Source organism: Chelon labrosus (assembly GCF_963514085.1).
Source record: "Chelon labrosus genome assembly, chromosome: 4".
Taxonomy (NCBI): Eukaryota; Metazoa; Chordata; class Actinopteri; order Mugiliformes; family Mugilidae; genus Chelon; species Chelon labrosus.
This window is the reverse complement of record NC_140340.1, coordinates 21,484,135-21,504,809: the sequence shown is the minus strand read 5'-3', so window position 1 is coordinate 21,504,809 and position 20,675 is coordinate 21,484,135. Positions and strand designations below refer to the sequence as shown.

The 20,675-nt window shown below is 40.9% G+C and overlaps 1 protein-coding gene across 1 annotated transcript in view; it reads right to left on the bottom strand.

Moving 5' to 3' along the window:
* The window catches only part of flnba (filamin B a), a 68,908-nt gene that overhangs the window by 28,708 nt on the left and 19,525 nt on the right, over positions 1-20,675 (bottom strand). The window contains exons 2-14 of the mRNA XM_084542445.1: positions 14,589-14,698; positions 14,292-14,427; positions 14,054-14,151; positions 12,165-12,312; positions 10,204-10,322; positions 9,875-10,112; positions 9,577-9,777; positions 9,349-9,486; positions 8,477-8,603; positions 7,099-7,235; positions 6,572-6,765; positions 6,328-6,441; positions 5,826-5,969 (exon numbers count right to left, since the gene is read on the bottom strand). Of these exons, the coding sequence (XP_084398571.1) occupies positions 5,826-5,969; positions 6,328-6,441; positions 6,572-6,765; positions 7,099-7,235; positions 8,477-8,603; positions 9,349-9,486; positions 9,577-9,777; positions 9,875-10,112; positions 10,204-10,322; positions 12,165-12,312; positions 14,054-14,151; positions 14,292-14,427; positions 14,589-14,698 (1,904 nt within the window). The remainder of the gene's footprint in view (positions 1-5,825; positions 5,970-6,327; positions 6,442-6,571; positions 6,766-7,098; positions 7,236-8,476; positions 8,604-9,348; positions 9,487-9,576; positions 9,778-9,874; positions 10,113-10,203; positions 10,323-12,164; positions 12,313-14,053; positions 14,152-14,291; positions 14,428-14,588; positions 14,699-20,675) is intronic.

The window sequence follows — 20,675 nt, the reverse complement described above, 5'->3', positions numbered from 1 at the left end:
TTAGAGTCTCATTATGTCTTCTAAGTGGTGGGCAGATCCAAATGTTTCACAAGCTGCTTTTAACCAGCTTCACTTTTCACTATGCAACACATTATGCCATCAAAGCCAATCTGTCTACTCTGCAAGGACAACACAATTCAGTAAAAGTCTAGTGACTAGGACATGATCCCTCATTGGCGTCTCACCAACCAGCAATAATAATCTTGATTGGACAATTAATTAACAAAAAGTTGTTAACCTTAAGTGGGGCAGTCCATTAAAACAAAATGTTAAGAAAACACACAAATAAATGTTTGTAATAAATGTTCAGTCTAGCAGTAATAGAGCAACAAGCTACAGGCAATTTTACAATGGAAGTGATATGAAGCATCAAACTGGCACCTGCCAATTGTTGTTACATGATACATATCAAAGTTGCAAAATCGATCTGTCTTTTTTTAATTTCTTTTTCCAATAGTTAAAGCTCCAACGGATGGCGTCACAAACAACGCCACCGGCTGCTTGCACAACACTTCAACGGCAACTCAGCGAAAATGTAGCTGAACGTGCCGACTGTGTTGTATGTAGCTGTAACACAGCATAACACCACCAGCTTAGAGAACAGACAAAACCCACAAAGTTGCAGAGTTGGTCTGGAGTCTCTACGCTGGGAACCAATTCACCTTTGGCTAAGCCCCGCCCCCCTTAGTTACTGTTGCTACGTCCGACATTCTCTTCTGGGCTGTGGTTTTCTGGTTATCTAAGGCTCTGGTATCAACATGGCTTATGCTGTGACAGCTCTTCCTGCTGAACTTTTGTCAAACTTTTATAAAGCAGCAAATAAAGTGTCCGATAGAAGTAGGCAAAAGGGGCTGCAATATGCGTTCGAAGGCCATATTCAGGACATACAAGTGAAACGCAACGAACAACAAGGCATCCAAATAGAGGCAAAAGCATACCGGTCACAGTCAAAAAATGAACCACCGCATATCCTATTAATCGAGACGGAGGCTGGGACTGACAATATCAAGGAGCAACACTGTTCATGCAAAGCTGGGTACGTCTCTATTCACTTCTATAATCGTTATTACGAAGCAAACGGACTAACGTTACGCACGTATGTTGTATTTCTTCAGCGTGTGCTAGCGTATCAACAACTATGCAACTTAAGCTGTAACGGTGATGTTTTGGTTAGCTCCACAGGGTTTTGCGCGCACATCATTGGGCTTATCGATACCCTGGATATATACCGACAGTATAGCCTGCCGAGACCGATAATATGAGACGCCTGCGTTAAAGTCAATGGAGCGCTGTGAAAAAGTGTCGGACCCCTGTGGGAGCTCTCTTGGCTGTGACTGGTCAATCTACATTCTAGGGTGTGGCTTAGCCAAAGGTGAATTATGCTACGGCAAAGATCTGATGGGCAAATCAAATCGACTGGGTGGTGATGGACAGAAGAGGAACAGCGACGTAGACATTCATCTGAGCGCCGTCGAGTCGAATTTGTTTACAACAAAATGGCTTTGTTTTTCATGCAGAAGCATATTGTTTTCAGCATCAGTTGAAATGAAATCCAAAGGGCATGTTATCAGCTTCATACTCGACATAAGAAATTAGTCTAGCTACACAAGGCTATAGCAGCCCTGTACAATCGGTTAACAAGTTTTCATAGTTGCAGCAATAAATCCAACAGAGTGATACCTAATAGATCAATTTCCGCCAAATTTCAGGAGTCACATTCTCCCAGTTTATTAATCAGATCATAATTCCAGTGAACATACCTGATATTCAGGAACTCTGGAATCAGACTGGACTTTATTTGAACTGAGTAAAAGATACTGACAGTAGATTCAGTTTATAATTAGTGCTTAGTTTTTTAAATATTGATTATGCCTCCCACTTAAGGCTATTGCCAATTTTATATAATTCTTCACTGATTTGTAGGTGGGACCAGAAAGGTTCAGGTGAGTGACGTTCTGATGCAGTTCAATCAAAATAAAGTGTTAATAAAAAATACAAAAAAAGTGCATGGACAGCAGTTACAGTGCAGAAAATATGATTAGTGTATGTAGTAGTTAAATCATCTCCACTAAAGTCAACATGGAAAAAAAAAAAAAAAAAATTGATAAAAAATATGATTAGTAGGCAGAATAAATTTCTACATATGAAATGCAAATTTAAATTACGTACAAATGTTTAAATGGTGAAATACTGGTCGTTAGTGGCTGGCAGTTACAGTATCTCACACAAGTGAGTACACCCCCACATTTTTGTAAATATTTTATTATATCTTTTCACGGGACAACTCTAAAGATATGACACTTTGATACAATGTAATGTAGTCAGTGTACAGCTCATATAACAGTGTAAATTTGCTGTCCCTTCAAAATAACTAGACACACAGCCAATAATGTCTAAACAGCCGGCAGCAAAAGTGAGTATACCACACAAAGTGAAAATGGCAAAATTGTGCCCAAAGTGTCAATATTTTGTGTGGCCACCATTATTTTCCAGCACTGCCTTCACTCATGCATGGAGTTCACTAGAGCTTCACAGGTTGCCACTGGAATCATCATGGAGCTGGTGGATGTTAGAGACCGTGCGCTCCTCCACCTTCCGTTTGAGGACGCCTCACAGATGCTCAACAGGGTTTAGGTCTGGAGACATGCTTGGCCAGTACATCACCTTTACCCTCAGTTTCTTTAGCAAGGCAGTGGTCGTCTTGGAGGTGTGTTTGGGGTCGTTATCATGTTGGAATACTGCCCTGCGGGCCAGTTTCTGAAGGGAGGGGATCAAGCTCTGCTTCAGTATGTCACAGTACATGTTGGCTTTCATGGTTCCCTCAATGAACTGTAGCTCCCCAGTGCTAACAGCACTCATGCAGCCCCAAACCATGACACTCCCACCGCCATTCTTGACTGTAGGCAAGACCCACTTGTCTTTGTACTCCTCACCTGGTTGCTGGCACACACGCTTGACACCATCTGAACCAAATAAGTTTATCTTGGTCTCATCAGACCACAGGACATGATTCCTGTTATCCATGTCCTTAGTCTGCTTGTCTTCAGCAAACAGTTTGCACCATCTTTAGAAGAGGCTTCTTTCTGGGACGACAGCCATGCAGACCAATTTGATTCAGTGTGTGGCGTATGGTCTGAGCACTGACAGGCTGACCCTCCCCCCTTCAATCTCTGCAGCAATGCTGGCAGCACCCATACATCTATTACAACCTCTGGATATGATGCTGAGCACATGCACTCAACTTCTTTGATCGACCATGGCGAGGCCTGTTCTGAGTGGAACCTGTCCTGTTAAACCGCTGTATGGTCTTGGCCACCGCGCTGCAGCTCAGTTTCAGGGTGCTGGCAATCCTTATGTAGAGCAACAGTTCTTTTTTTCAGATCCTCAGACAGTTCTTTGCCATGAGGTGCCATGTTGAACTTCCAGTGACCAGTGCTGAGACTATCGCACTAACACTCCCAGTATGAGAGAGTGTGAGCGTGATAACACCAAATTTAACACACCTGCTCCACATTCACACGTGAGACCTTGTAACACTAACAAGTCACATGACACCGGGGAGGGAAAATGGCTAATCGGGCACAATTTGGACATTTTCACTTAGGGGTGTACTCACTTTTGTTGCCAGCTGTTTAGACATTAAAGGCTGTGCGTTGAGGTATTTTGAGGGCACAGTAAATTTACACTGTTAAATGAACTGTACACGACTACTCTACATTGTATCAAAGTGTCATATCGTCGTTGTTATCCCGTGAAATATATAACAAAATATTTACAAAAATGTCAGGAGTGTACTCGCTTTTGTGAGATACTGTATGTTAACAGTAAAATGTTTAATTAATGTTTCAGCTTCTTAGCTTGCTAACTAAATTAGCTGACCGCCTTAAACACACATGCTTGATTCAGTCTGTTAATACTGGCTGTGCCTTTGGTAAACAAATGTGATTATTGACTCACACTGGAAAAAGTAGTTGGACATCTTTCAATACAAATGTATTTGTTTTCATTCATAAAGAGATCAGTGGCATTTTTAAGCCTTTGTTCTAGAGAAAGGAGAAATGAAACAGGTCTCCAGTCAGACTGAAACCAGCAGTGAAAGTGTTTTAAGCCCTAAAATAAACGGCTGTACTCCCATGTCTGTGTATTAAGTATAAAACTAGGTTCAGGATATGGCTAGCTTAGGTTAGCATAAGGACTGTAAACAGCTCTGTCTGGCCAAGGTTAACAACACACCTACCAACACTTCTAACGCTCATTATGTAACTTGTTGTATCTTGTCTGTTTAATGCATACACAATAGAAATGAGAGTTTCTATTTACGTTTGGAGGTGGGGACACACCTATCTGACATCAAAGAACTACCGGCAATGAAGGTCGATTGTGATATTACCACATGCGTCCCAACTAGAACTTGATACCAGAACTCAGTTTTTTCTTCTTGAACATTATCACTGGTGTAGTGGAATATTGTAACAACATTCTACATGTTATAGTTATTATTTAACTATTGATCTTCTTTTTTCCAGAGATTATAACTGAACCCCTGAAGCATTCATAATCTGAGAAATGTCTGGTAATAAAAGGTAAATAAAGACGCCAGTCATTATTGAGGAAATATGTAACTGCGGGTCCTTATACATCAGTAATAAACCTTGTGCCAATCTGTTTTCAGAGTCACCCACGTTCAAGTATTTCATTAGTTAATTCTATTCTAGATGAATTTATCATTAGTTAGTTAACAGCTACAAGGACAGAATATTTAAAAAGCCTATAATTACTAGTGAAAAGACATCACTTATGGTGCTTTTGTCTTTTCAGGTGATCATTTACGATAATCTATGTTTTTTTCTGAATGAGTGAATTAAACTCCTCTTCCACAGATCACCCCTGTTGAGTAGGTGGTGTTTAATGTGACCCAGGGCTTATTGTGTGTTCACACTAATAAAGGAATGAGGTCAAATGAGTCTCAGATGACCTCCACATCAGACAGGTCACTCAAATGTGTCTGTGGTGTGTCCACACATGTACTTTAAGCTGGACACTTGAGATCCGATTGTCCAGGATGGATGTTAATGCGAGGTGACCTGAACGGAGTCTGAGTTATTATGTCACATCCGATGGAATCAGACCGACAAACCCTTACCAGCTGTTGTTTAACAACAAACAGTTCAAGCAAAAAAAAAAACCTCCCCTATCTTTACCTAATTGTTGAACTTTGGACAGAGCAGAGTTTGATGTTTACCTCCGTTTACAGCCTTTAAGCTCGACTAGGGTCATACTGACACCAGCTCTGTCCTTTATGTATAGAAATGACACTGGTGTTAATATTTTTTAAATCGACTCGTATATGTTAAAAAATCATTTAACTATAAGTTAAACTATTGAGTTAATAGAAGCTCCTGAAATAAGTTCTAAAATAATTGGCTGCAATTTTAATGGGCTACTTTCTTTGTAATTTCTTATAGCATTTATTTATTTTTTGTTTCTTTCAAGACATTATTTAACATTTAAGGTCTATTTTCAGCAGCACAGGTAACATTTGTTCTTATTCAGTTTTAAGTGATCTACCGGTGGTCTGTGAAAGAAAACTAATAGCAGTGCCTCTCCTCAGTATATGTGGTGATGATAATCAGAGGCTTCTTTGATTTGCTGCTTCCATCTTTGTATTTCACCGTAGCTTTCCCAAAGCTTTCCTCTGAAACAGCCCGCTCAGATTGCACAACCCTGTGGCTTTCCGTCTTAAATACAGGCTCTGACTGGATCTCAGGTTTGAGCAGGGCAGTTTGACTTCCTGCAGTAACAGGGAGCTGTGATTGGCTGCTTACCCTGAAGGGACTGTTGGGGACACTGACTCCTCCCCATGCGATGGCCACGGTGTGTTTGAGAGGGGAGGCTGGGGTGTAGGAGCAGTAGTGCATCCCGTCACCTTTACTCTTCACCTTCACCTCCACAGGAAGTCCCTCTGCGTCCTGACAAACAAAAAAACAAGAGAGTTCAAAATATGGTCAAATATGGAAAATGAAAAAAGGAAGTATAAAACTCAAGCTGCAAAGAATTCTTCTTATATCATTAAAAATGTGTTATTCTTTTGAACTTTTTAGTTTCAGTTATTCCAGAATTTAATTTAAAGAATAATTTACAGATAAATTGATAATTTGTGTAATTGTTACCATTATTATAAACATCCTTATGTAAGAGAAAACTACAGACACACAGAACTAGTTCTGAAACATGACAATCATATTCATAGAATTAAACCTTCTTGGCTTCTTTGTAAGGACTAAATGTCTGTTAGTAACTGAGTTTGTGTGGTTTCCTGTGTCTGACCCGAGCTGTGATCTTCAGAGGGCCTTTCCCAGCATGCTCAGCATTGACGGTGAACTCAGCAGGTTGGTTGACCAGGCAGCCGGTCTTCTCAAGTCCTGGCCCATAGGCCTGGACCTAAAACCACAAAAAACAGAAATATTTATTCTCCACCCAACACCTAACCAGACCCATCAACAGTTTAAGTTCGGTGGGCCAGTCAGCGTTTCTGAACAAAAACCAAGAGCAGATTTTGAGTCTTACTGACCTTCTCTGGGTGGCTGGTGTTGTTGTCAGGAACAATGTATGCCATAAAGGGGCTGTGTTCTATGTCCTCTTCATCGCAGGTCACGTGGATGGCATATTCACCAGGTTCTGTTGGCCAGTAACGGACGTCACATGACCCGTCATTTTGGTCCTCGCACTCGATTTTAGCCTGAGAAGGTCCCTCGATGGCAAAACCTGAAGACACAGCAGATCGGGTTAGAGTGGAAGTAAGGTACGGTTAGGGTTTGACAACATTTAAATCCTAAATGTCTCAAAGGCAACTGGTTTCTTCAAGATGTTTTTCCAAGTGTTTTTTTTTTTTTTTCCAGTTCTGAGGTTTTCTGAGAAGGTGAACCTGTTGAAGTTTTGAAGAAAGCCACATCATCAGTGGCAACGAGTCTTGTTGCCTTTTTCTTGGCTTTGTTTTAGATGTTATTTTAAATCTTTGTCAGAGTCTGATGAATAAAAAGATTAAACTTGGTAAATCTGATAAATTAAAAACTAAGCCTACTGTGATCAGAGACTCACCCAACACTCCCACATCAGTGCCGACGGATTCAACCACAAAGGTGGCAGGTTTACCCACGATGCCTCCCTCCAAGCCAGGACCCCAGGCCCTGATCTGCTGCGGCCCCGCCGCCGGACCGACCGTCACATCAAACGGACTGGATAAAAAACAAAGCAGCTGTCAAAATGTGTAAAATCCAAACGAGAATTTCTAGGACTGAAAATCGAGCCAAGTGCCAAAAACTGCAGTTGTAGCTCCAAAAGTGAGTTGATCCCCATACACCTCTTGGTTAAAATGTGCAATATTACAGCAGAAATGGAAATGTCCACACCCTGGTACAGAAACAGTTTTGGTGTCTATAGCTAATTTCCCCATTAATGACAACTCTACAGAGGAGACATTTTAAAAAGTTCACCTGTTTAAATAGACTTAAAGTTATATATACTTAAGGGCGTGGCTGCTCAGAGTGACAGGTGTGTATCCTCACAGGTTACTATTCACCACCTACCCCCTTCAGCTCCACTCACGGTACACCTCCTTGACAACTTCTCAGTTAAAATGAGCTAATTTCACAACATATATATGAAAAGCAAAAAGCTACTTACTATGTGTGTGTGCAAGTGTGTGTGCGTGTTGGGGCACAGTATGAAATCAGTCATGAGGCTGTCAACACAAACACAAATCAACAACCTCGGAGCCCCACAGAAATGTAATCCAATATTCAGCAGTTACTGACTGTAGGTCTGTGTGTATGTGTGTGTGTGTGTGTGTGTCTTAATGTTTGTTGCACTCCGATGGAAACCAGCTTCACAGCAAATAAAACTGTCAGTTGAGATTTACCGTCTGCATAACATAGACACACTGCTGTTTTTTTGCTTTTTTCATTTCCGTTGTTAAGTTTGTGAATTTTTACCTCTAAGTATTCCTCCTCCAACGACCACTGTCTTGTTTTTTTACTTCATTAGTCTAAGTTTGACATAATTAAAGAGGAATTTTAAATTTTTGTTTCATTTCTGCAGAGACGAAGCAGGTTTTTAGCACAAATTAGGTCGACTCTGATTTAAATCATTACACTGAACGCAAACATCAGTGGACTTTATTTAACTCCCACATCTTGACACAGACAGACAGTGGTGACGCTCAAGATGACATTTAATTATCTATTTACAGGTTACAGGTCTGACTCTGGCTTCTCTTCCCGTCTGGTGTGCTGCTCAGAAATGTGAGGAACTCCCTGTGCTAATGTCCACTCTGCTCTACAGAGAGGTGACAACGAGAACACGAGGCCCAGGGTAAGAGTCTTAATTCCCCGGAGGATCCAAGCATTCAGATCAGATGAGGTAATGTGTTGCAGTAACGCAGTGAAACAAACTCACGCACACACATTGTACAGCTCACCTCTTGGGGATGTGCTGACCGCCCCAGGTGATGGAGACTACGTATTTTCCGGGACTGTTAGGATGATACTCATAGGAGAACACGCCATCCTGACTGGAGGTCTGCTTCAGCGGCTCCTCGACTCCCTCTGAACACACACACACACACACACACACACAAACACAGATGTTTCTGATATTGCATGATGCCGTTTTGCAAACACAACCCTTTCATTTCATCCCGTTTTTCCCCTTTCAAGGAAGTTTTGTTTTCCTTCTGAATCAAGGCCTAAAGACAGAGAAGTCATATTCTGGTTTACAGTAAAAAAAAAAAAAACTGACCTGGCACACAACAAATGGAGTTCTTTGCATTTAAATATGAGTTAAACATCATAACAGAACAATGTTGTGTCATTTCCTGCAGTTGTTTAATAGCACCACTAACTGTTCATCTATTCGTCTCACATTTATTCACATTTTATTTAACTGAAAACTACGTGGCGATTGGAACTCGGCCAGTGATGACGATGATGAAAATGTTAGCTTAAGCAGGGCTCTGTCTACCAGAGTTCCCACATGATTCTGAAATCAAGATCCAACATACGGTTATGATTAGCCAAAATTATGAAAGCTTTCTGACATAATCATCCACTTCATCAATACAGTTTTCACTGAGTGATCAGTTACAAACATTTTGAAGTTGGTCAGAAAAAACAACACAGTAAAACTGCATAACTAAAAGAGATAAGAAGATAACTAAAAGTATACGGACAGCTACCATTCCTCTCATATGAATATTATGAGTATTAATATTTAGTCTTTCTACAGTTTTTACAGACGTCCAACACATCTCTATTGTTCTATTAAAGCCTCTACAGTTTGAGTTGTACTCACTGGGTCCTTTGACGAGAACCTTCAGTTCTCCACTGCCAGCGTTCCTGGTGTCCACCTTGAAGTCCCCGACCTGTTTCACCCTCAACCCAGTCGGCTGGAGACCCCGACCAGTCGCCCTGCATGCACCCGGCATGCAGGCTGCCAGATAAAGAGACAGCATACAACGTGAACAGGTGATGATCATTAGCTCATGTGAATGATGTGGTTGACATTTAAAGAAGAACTCACCAGGTCCAATGTCCACATTGAACGGGCTCTTGGGGATTCCCATCCCTCCGAAGGTGATGATGACGGTGTGAGGTCCGGCCTGAGTGGGTCGGTAGGTGCAGCGGTACACGCTGTCACCCTTATCCTCCATCATCACCTCCACAACGTTCTGGCGACCCTGAGGGTCTCGGATCATGGCCGTCACGTCTCCTGTACCGGCTCCTAAAGAGAACCAAGAAGAGGAAACCTTTGTTAATGATGTTTTTATTTCTAAATGATCATTGCCGTTTTCTTTCCCATTTTTTTTTTTTAAAATCACCTGCAGTGAAGATGTCAAAGTAGGTGGGTTTGTTGGCGATGTTTCCCACAGGTTCGATTCCGGGGCCTTTCACTGTGACTTTGGAGGCGTCGCCCAGTGCCTTGTCCACGTCCACCTCAAATGGACTTTTGGGAATTGGCTGGCCGGCGAACAACACTGTCACCTTGTGAGGCCCCATGACTTGAGGAATGTAGGTGACGCTGTAGGTCTTCTTTCCCTCGTTAGGCTCCGGTTTCAGCTGACAACACAAACAGAGAAATCATGTGCCACTTATAGTACTTTTGATTTAATACACACTCTAATGAAGAGGAGGAGGATCTGGTGTGTACCTCCTCTCTGGTGCCGTCTGGATGGTCCAGGTAGATGGTGACTTGCCCCTGACCTGCACTGAATGTGTCCACTGTGAACACAGCAGGACGCAGCACCCTGTTCCCGGTGGGCTCGATACCTACAGAGGAACACAATCAGTAAATATAGTCAAGCAATTCAAAGACTGCTTCAAGGAGCTTATATTTAATCCAAATCTTGACTTCATACAGACCTACACAAGGATTAACAGGAGTTTTCTGTAAGTTCTGATTTACAGTTTAGTCAGATTTCCACTGCACCACAAACTGAATGGGTGAATCTACAATTCAACAGCAATACTGGCTTCATTTAGACGGACAATATTTCTCAATCTGAACAATCATTCTGATCAGAGATTCCAACTTTACTGTTTACATGGACGCTAAATAAAATTACAAGATCTGCGTTTTCATGCCTCAAAACATCAGTCACTATAGACCATTACTGACAAAGTTGCTGTCCACGTGGATTCCAGCTCTGTTCATCTTTTCAAACACTTGTTTCGACAACTGCTTGTTTTTCTACCTCGAAGTTCCTGTACCTCCTGGAAACTCTTCTCCTGATATTTACCCCACGTGGAGCAAACATAAGAACGGATTTATTCCAACCAGAGAGAAACCAACAGATCAAGTGTTAACACTGTTATTAGGAGATCAGATTAACAAAGGTTTACACCACCGCTCTCAGTCTACTGAAAAACTCCTCAGTCTGTTCTGATATAGGTGGTTAAGGAAGACATTAAACCTATTCGCATGGGATTAATTTTATCTGGGGACCTCCGGTAATTTGGAATAATTGCAGAGGTCGTCTGTGATCTTAGTCCTGTGATGATCGTCCATGTCTGTAATTTGTAAAATAAAAATTACACTGCAGATTACCTCTACCTCTTCTTCTCTACCTACCCCAGAGGTCTTGTGATAATACTAATCCAGTGCGAATCAGTATCTCTGTGATTAGGGGGTGCGTTTTTACTTTTTGAAGACTTTTGTTTGATATGCGATTTTATTCTGCCTTACTTCAGAATTATGAAGGATGTGCTGTAAATCAAAGTTGAGATGTCGCTGCCAGGTCGTCCGTAATTTCTTTCCCGGGATCAATAGTCTTATTACATCATGTTTAATTTTTTAAAATAGATTTTTTATTATCAATTTGCAAAGTAACTAAAACTGTCCCAAAGTGTAAAATGTCCTCTCACATGCAGTGGAATAGTAAATCAGAGTAAAACATAGAGTTTGCTTATCCCGTGCGAAAGCGCCACATGAAACACAGACGTAGGGGGGTCATTTCTGAATCACATGACGTCCCCAGGTAAAAACAGTCCCGTCCGACTGGGCTATTTTTATTCTGATTATTAGAGGAATAGTAGTGTCCATGTAAACGTAGCCAGTGTTTACGTTCTTTTATTCCCTTTCTGATCAAAAATTAAAAAGCAACAGGTTCCGATGTGTCATTTTATTACCGTCTATCAGCGGCTACTAGCTTGTATACCATGTACTCTATATAACTTCTTCTTGTTTTTACTGTCCACTTTAGTATCGTCTAATGAAAACAGAGCTACCAGCTGCTGGATGTGTTAGTTTGAGAGCATTTGCGTTGCCTCTGCATGAATCTCCAGGTATTTCCTTCTCAGGGGTACGGTGCAAGACAGAGAACAAATGGCCATACCAGTATATACTATATATGTATGTGTGTGTGTGTGTGTGTGTGTGTGTGGGTGTGTGTGTGTGTGTGTGTGTGGGTGTGTGGGTGTTTTAGATGTGAGTGCAGCTCATTGTTCACACTAAAAGTTGCTCACTTCCTCACATTGTCAGATCAGTGTTTCCATTACCCCCATTAACAGAGAACAACTATGATTGTTATTTAACCAACAACATGACGACCTTTTAGAAGTTGTTCGCTTCGTCGTCTCCTGACACTAAATTTCCAATGTGTGCGTGTTTACCGGGTCCGTATGCTCGAGCCTTCTTGGGGTTGAGTTTGGGTTTAAGTGGAGCTCCGGGTTTCAGTTTGGCTTTGGGGAACTGAGACAGGTAGGTCATCACCGACTGTTCGTCCACACTGGGGTCAATGATCTCCTCTGGAGCGATCACCTGCACGCACAAACACACAGATCAGGGCTGTTAAAATAAATAAATCAACCTGAACTTCCGGCAAACATCCGATCTGAGTGTTAAAGCAGCTTCTAGCCATCACCTGAGATCAGATCACAGTTGGCACTCTGTATGCAAATAAACATTTGGAGCGCAGTAGAATATTTAGCTGTTTAGTTAAACCTGCACCTCATTTTTTGTTTTATATTGTTTGAACATAGCGTATTTTTATTATTCATATGAGGGGGCGGTCAGCACTTTCCAAATATTTGCACAAAACCTGAACAGGAACTCTGATTTCATTTATGTTATTTTATTTAATTATTTTATTTATTATTTTATTATTTTATTGTTAATAATGTTACTTTATCTTATTTAAGTGTGTGTTTGTTTGTGTGTTTGATGAACAATTAAACCTCTAAGTTCTGTCATACAGTGGTTGTCCATTGATGTTTGGGGTGGTGAGTGCACGCCAAACCATAATCTCGCCTAAGTCACCAAAACGGCTAGAGTCGGCTCTGCGTCCAACTCTGATGTTTGTTGATGACACACAGTTTGAGCTCCTGGTCATCCAAAAAGTGTTGGATGGGGTTGAGGTCGATTTCTTTAAAAACCTTGCTCTGTGTACAGAGGCTGGCACAAAAGCTGCACTATCAAGATTTCCCCTGTAACCTGAGTCACAAACCAAAAGTACACTGAAATCTGAGAGTGGGTATGTCCACATACTTTTGACCACATTAAATTTTAGAGAAACCCTACACATATACGTGGATTAAAATGGCCTCAACAGAGATCGCGTTAAGAATATTGCAGCTGGCTTTAAACCCAGCGTGTATATTTAGAAAGATTTTCTTACAGAAACAATCTGGAGTAACTGCATATTGTTAACAAAACGTGAATACAGTTTTATTTATTTAGGTCTTCATTTGACTAATCATTGCTTCACATTGTGTGGGACTGAAGTCAAGGAAACCATCTAAACAGTAGACGTGTGTGACGTAAAAGAATATCAGTAATGATTGATGGAGAAAATGTGGCTGTGATGAACTCGAACGCTTGAGTTCAGTCCAGGACACTGAACTCTGCGTCATTAACAACCGATGTTCAACATTTCAGGCAATTAAGCAACACAAACATCTGGCTAGCTAAGATGGTCTTTTTTTTTCTTGAAGAAAGAAATTAAGCTTTAGTATCTTCAGAGAAACAGTATATATATTTTATTTATTTGACCCTGTGAAAAAACCTCAAAAGAAAACGGCTACTCATTTCATTGACATTAACACTTTACTAATTACTTCCTGGGAATTGTTTATTACGTAACGCATTATGAGCCATTTCCGTTTCAGCTGGTAAATCCGAGGCTTGCATTGTCTCAAGCTCAGAAAAAAGGGTGTAAAAACAGTTTCCTGTGCTGCAAACTTTCAGGAAACCAAACAGAGTCTGTGTGAGATGCTGCAGGTGAACCCTGACCTCTGGAGAAAAAACAAAGCAGAGGGATTTCTGCCTCATCTGTGCTACAGGATACAGACCGATTTAATATGTCGGTGGTGTAAAAAGATACAAAAACATATATCTGAATTGTTAGATGATAGAAAAATCTGCAGAAGTTTGAGTGTTATGAATGTCTACCTTTCTAAAAATCACATTGACCCATAATTTCAAAACCCTACACAGCTTTACTTTGATTCTAAATAATCTATTCACTCAGATCAGCATGGAGTAACATCAGAGGGAATCTAACCTGCGGGATGCCCAGCCAGTCGTCGGCCAGCTGCATGGCTTCACTGGCATTGTCCACTGGTCTCACTGAATCCCAGGTCTCCCAGTCTGGACAGAGGCCTGCGAGGGTCAAAAAGAACAACAACAGTCAGAGCTCTGCTGGACAATTCTGCAACAATAGTTGTTGGTTTGAGTTCTCAAAAACAGTAATGTCTCTTATCGCCCAGTGTTGACCTCAGCTTTACAGCCTTGAAACGTACCTGGCGCACAGCTGTCCACCAGAGCTCCCAGGGCCTTGCCATCCCTCCAGTCTTTGCTGAAGTTGGTTATTGGAAGATCAGGGACTTTATGTTGGATCCAGCCCAGCAGACGCTGCTTAGGAGTCTTTGACTCTGCCTGAACACAAACAGATTAGGACTTAGGAAGCAGATAAATGGTCTTGTTTTGTTTTGCGTTTTTTACATTTCAAGTTTATCTTAAGAACAGAGTTTCTGTTTCTTTGCAGAGGAACTGATGTTATGAAGTTAGGACACAAAGAGATGGATGGTGGATGTTACCTCTTCGTCCTCACCCTCCCAGACTGGCATGGAGATGGAATAGTGCAGAATCAGAGTCCATATCAGACCCAGGATCAGCTTCAGGTTGCCGTCTACGATGGCTTTAGAGTCTGAAGAGACAAATAAAAAAAAAAAAAACAGGTTAGTTTCACAGTCAGTCTGCTGTTTATCATCTACAAAAACTACATCCGTCACAGCAACAGACCCCATATTCCAACATCAGTTCTTTCATCTGATCTTCTTAATTCCTTGTTTTCTATACTTTTCATACAGACACAGAGTTTCAGATATTTGGAGTTATTTGGGCTGGGTTTAAAAATAAATAAATACATTGTCAAATGGATCTTGATTTTAAAGATCTGGTATTGATTCATAAAATTTTCGTTTAGATTTTTAAAAATATGTGTGACTTTTAGAATTGGAATCAAATCTTTTCAGGAAATCAGTAGCGATATTGAGACCTAATAGCTATTAATGAATTTATTTATTACCAATTAATTTAATACACACTAATGTTCCACTATTCCAAATATGACATTATGTCAAATTTGATACAGGTCATATGCACAGTATATGCATATTCTGCATTTGGCCTTTTTCCATTTCCTGACATGGACATTAATTAATTGGCAGTTTATAACTTGCTGCCAGTTTACAGTTGGCTCTCTTGTTAATGCACAAACTGGCGAGCTAAAAAGCAAAAGGAAAACACCAAATTTCTAGTATTAAGGAAAAACACCAAACACCATTTTAAACATCATGAAAGGAAATGGATATGAACAGGGTCTTTGGGAAAGTGGGTGATGGAACAAGAGGTCACAGTTGTGATCATGTGGTTAATATAAGTCCAGTGGAAATCATTGTCCATATAAAAGACATTGCATCAATGTCTTCAGTTTGTAAATGACTAGTGGAGAGTTTAGGTTTTTTATTAGGAACAGTTGTAAACGTGACTAGGGTCTGTTAACGGTAAAATCCTTTGATGCGGGATCAAAACAAATCCCTCCGACTACAGGTGAGTATCTGGTCGTTAACAGACCCAAGCCATGTGAATTTTAGGTGTATACCACCCACAGAGGTACATAAACTCCCTAAGGACCAGTTGCTTTTGTTTCCAGTTTAGTTTGTTGGATAAAACATGACCTGCATGACTTATCACCAACATCCGTAATTACAGCTGCTCTAATCCGTCGCTTTCTGAGCAGCTCGTATGGCGTCACAGAGTTTACGCCAGAGTTCAGCCAGTGAACAGAAGCTGCTCCACAGTTTACTATGAATTTCATATTTGTTTAAGAAGAGCAGAACAGAGTGCCGCTGGGTAATGTTTCTCAATAATCAGACCTCGCTGTACTAGCTTGTACCAGCCACACTCACAAGTACAGCAATATTAGGTCATCTCTGGGTGCAGCACACCAAGCTCAGAGGGAATTTTTTAATCCGTCTTTCTCACAGTGACACATTTTCCAGTTTTACAGTGAGATTTACTCTTGTTTATTAGAGAAATAGAGATGGGTGAGATGTGAGGAAAACAGAAGTCAACAAAAGCCTTTAGATTAATTTCTTTCTGGTCAAAATGAAGAAGAACAGAGAGCTATGACCAATTTGAACGTTATCAATAACTGAAACCATGGAAGATGGATATAAAGAGGATTATTAACATGATTGTCATCTAAACAAAAAGATTGTCACTCGTATGATTTTAAACTTCTTGTCTGATCTCGAATTTTGTGTTGAGGATCAGATGAGTGGCTCTTCTTGAGATCTGTTGAGAATAGAGTCAGACTGTTGGTATCAACCTTCCCTGCCCACAAACTTTATGAGCTAGAAAGTTGGAGTGGAGTCTCTCAGTTGGGAACTGATTCCGCTCCTGCAAAAATCTGCCAGGCCAATCAGAGCATTTGGGCAGGGCTTCACATGTCATGTTAACTTTGCACTATCAATTAGCCTGTATGCTACATAAAATCTCCTCCAGCCACAAAATATTTGTCTAGGATTTCGATCTGGAGTCACTGTGGATTATGGATTTTATTCTGCAGCTCAAAGGTCTGCTCCGCCCAAACAATTTGGGCTTTATGTGGTGATGGACAGAAGAGTAATAGCAACGTAGTCGAACATGTCATCTGAGCGTTGTGTGGTTAAATTTGTTTTCAACAAAATGGCTGCCATTGGAGAAGCAAGCCTTTTAGAGTCGGCTACCACGTCGCTTGTAAACAGATATTGACTACGGAAGATAAACATTTCACAGCGATTTGTCTAGAATATAGAATATATTTTGTTGCTCTGATTGGTTGGAGGACTATCCAGTTGCAGTTTGTTTTTTTTCCTTCTCTGTATTCCTTGAAACACACCCCCACAATCAAATCCAGATGGAGTGTGACTGTATCTCTGAGTGTGCAGTTACTCGCTTCTTAAAGAATTTATTTGCCCCTCAATGCATCGTGCAGCTCTGACACTTTCTTTGAAAGTGCAATGTGATCGATCACCTGCTCAACTCAACCAGGATCCCGATACAGTAAGCATCTTTAGCGTAAAATGTTTTTATTAAGACTTCTTTGGATGTCAGCAGTAGCTCTCTTAGCGGAGGATGGCTTTTAACGACACAAACTGACTAAATAAAGTCCATTTCATTAGAGTTGCACTTCTCCTCCCGGAGCTTTTACACCTTCAGAGTTACTAAATGTGTCTGTCTCTTTGCTTATGTAACTATGCAGCTTTAAGCCAGTTCTTAACACCGCGCTGAGCTCAGCAAATATGAGCTGTGCCTCCACAGTGTGGGAAATCCACCATGTTCAGCTCCAGCTCGTCTAAAACAGTCAGCAGAACAGCAGTGGTCCAAACATGTTACAGCGACTCAGGTTTATAGGTGGAGTTTTTGAGGGTTAGCTGCTGCCTCACCCACAGTGACACAACACTATTACACACAGCATAATGACTGTGTGTTGAATATCCACACAGGAGAGATTGCAACATCCTGCTTTCCACATTTCTAATCTCTCTTTATTCGTCAGACTCAAAGTTATCTCCACGTTTCATTGTTTATAAGAACTCTTCCTTGTCCCTCTTCGACCCTTTTCACTCTCTCTACCTCTTTGAAGTCTTTATGCCTCATTTCTCTTTCCTCTCCAGTGTTCCATCTTTTTCTTTTTCGCTCTAAGTTTGTAATGCCACACCTGCGTTAGTGTCAAACATCCTTTCAGCCAGCAGCAGCAGCAGTAGTTAGCGGACTTTACCCCCACTGACATCGTCCCCTGGTGAGATCACTCACTGATTAGTCACACTAAATCAGACACCTTCTTTATGAAACCAGGACAAGAACAAACAGACTGTTGAGTTGATGCATGACATGGATAAAAGTCAAACCTTTGTACCTTTAAGCTGCTGTTTTTCCTCACTTATCTCTCTATACTGGGCTTTAACATGGTTTGTAGCTCATTATTTTTTTGACATAGTATGAGCAGCTGCAATAAGTGAGACGCAGTAAGTGTGTTTAAATGGACTCTAGTTTCACCACATATCTGATAAAACCAAAAGATTTGATCCTCCACAGCAGCAGAACCATTTTGAAAATAAACTTCTAAAGTGAATGATGTTTTGAGGTAAACATGTACATCTGATCAGATCATTTAAATTAGGTTTGTGACTCCTTAAGGGGTCTCAATGATGAGATGTTGGAAGTCACTGGTGCACTGTCAAATAGCTGTGAAAGTTTTCAGGTTTTCAGATATGTAGCTTGGCTGAACTAACATTTTCAAGTGTTATGTTAATCTTTTTGGGCTAGAAATTCTGCTTATAATAATAATACACTAAATAAATGATAAACACTATTTTTGGACAGTGTTGGTACACTTTTGTTGATACAGTTCTGGGAGTAATGAGGCTATTGCCATGGTAACCTTGTTCACATGAAGGTCAAGAGTAACAGTGAGACTGAATTGAAGCGATAATAGAAAAGGAGCAAAACAACAACAGCAGCAACAACAGAGAAAGGTATTCGTGGCATCTACATCCAGCTTCAGAGTGAAGGCTTTGTCTGCGTGAGTGAGTTACAAAGGGTTTTGATAGTTCTAATAATCTGCTGCATTATTTCCTGCAGCTTACAGCCTGATCTCTTCCTTCCATACTCTTCATTTGACGACTACAGGTCTGCTCGGGACAATCTGTAGCAATCGGTTATCTTCTATAACAAAGACACAGATCTTCAACCAATATTTTATACAAGGGGATCTCCGCTGTTGACGTCATGGTCTTGGTTTAGTCCAAAGAAAATTGCCATAAATACTCAGCTTTAGCAGCTTGCCAACACACACATACACCTGGGCAGGTAAACCCAAATACTTGCTCCATGTCGTCAAGGAACTGATAATAATCAAATAGAGTAATGCAGGTTGAAGAGTCCTGATATTTCTTAATCTCAAATAAAAACAAGGACTGCTTGCAAAACCTGTATTTGGACAGGATAAAGACCCCGACACAGACGAAGGCAAGATTTAATAAGGTAATTTCAGTGGATGGATTAAAATCAAACAACAGTTCTTTCTTTGCTCCGTTTTGTCACCTCAGGTTGTTACTGTTGGAAAGCAGCTCTCAAACTCTTTCAAAAGACAAACTCATTGGCAGCGTCTCGTCTGAACATTACCATTAACAGGTAAACTGTCAATAATATTAATTCCATGAGTGTGTCATCTATTTTGGGATGCATGAAGTTGTAGGTAATCTCATTTTAGGTTTTAGCTTGCAACTATAAGCACTGGATCAAGAAAACAGGGAGCATAAGAAGCAACTCCTCACTCAGAGATTTATTTGTCCACAGATCCATTCACAAAAGGTCCCTGATTAATTCAGCCCGGATCTAGGCCGCTATTCCTGCCGATACCTGCTGATTCGTTGACCAGTTACTATGGAGACAAAACAACAGAGAGACAACAAGGACACTAACGAAGAAGTGGGTGCTGGGAGGGTTTAAGTTTGCATTAGGAGAGAGAGGGAGACAAAGAAAGAGTGAATGTTTGAGGAGAAAGTGAGAGAGAGACAGAGAGAGAGAGACAGAGAGAGAGAGAGGGCTAAACTCTGTGTGTGCAAAGGTGAATTGGGGTGGAACAAAATGCCTCCCTTATCAGCGTGGCACACCCTCACTGGCACAGGAAGTTACATCATGAGTCGGCAGACTCCGAAAATACCTGCCCTTTGTGACTGCAAGCTAAACTAAAAACATACTAACCGACCTATAATGAGTCAAATCGTCCACTACTTCAGACAGAAATAAAAAAAAGCTCAAATATTTAAAACTTACAAGAAAGGGAGAACGAAATGAGGCCCAGGATGGAACCCTGAGGGACTCCTCGAGTTAAGCCCAAAATATTTAAGCCATATCTGATAAAATAAAATTGGTTCTTCTGTTACAGTATATTTCCAGCATGCTCCGCAGCAGCAGAACCACTTGGTCAAAAACATTCTGTCAACTAACTGCTTAACTTACACACGGGAACAAGAAGCACAGCCATTCAAACAAGAAAAGAAGCCATTCAAATACACTTACAAAATGGAGAGAACAAAATGAGGACCAGGATGGAACCCTGAGGAACTCCACAAGGTCAGTTCACGTTTCACAACATAATTAACTCAAATCTGATGAAACAAATCATTAAATATTGTGGGACATGTAATGTAAATGTAATATACGTAATAATTGAATGTGTTTGTGAAAAGATTTGTTTATTTAGTGACTGCCTAAGTGCCTGATTTAGTGACTGTACTACCTTACCCTACTAACCCAGACTTGGGCATGACACAACCTGCAGGCCGTATACGTATATGGCTGACTCTGACCGACCCGCGTAAAGCTTGTTTGTTCTTGTTAATTCTTGACACATCATCCGGGCAGAACTTTTTTCTTGCATGGTGTCCGACAACAATTCTGTGATTGGTCAGAAATTGGAGTGGGTGTGGTTAATGAGGATCCCACAATGTTAAGCGTGTGTGAGGTATCCTGCGGTGGGAGGGGCCTAAGAAGACCTCCCCGGAGTTCGGCACTCAAGTTTCTTGTGAAGTATAAATGACCTCGCCAAAACGAACTTTGTTCTTGTTATT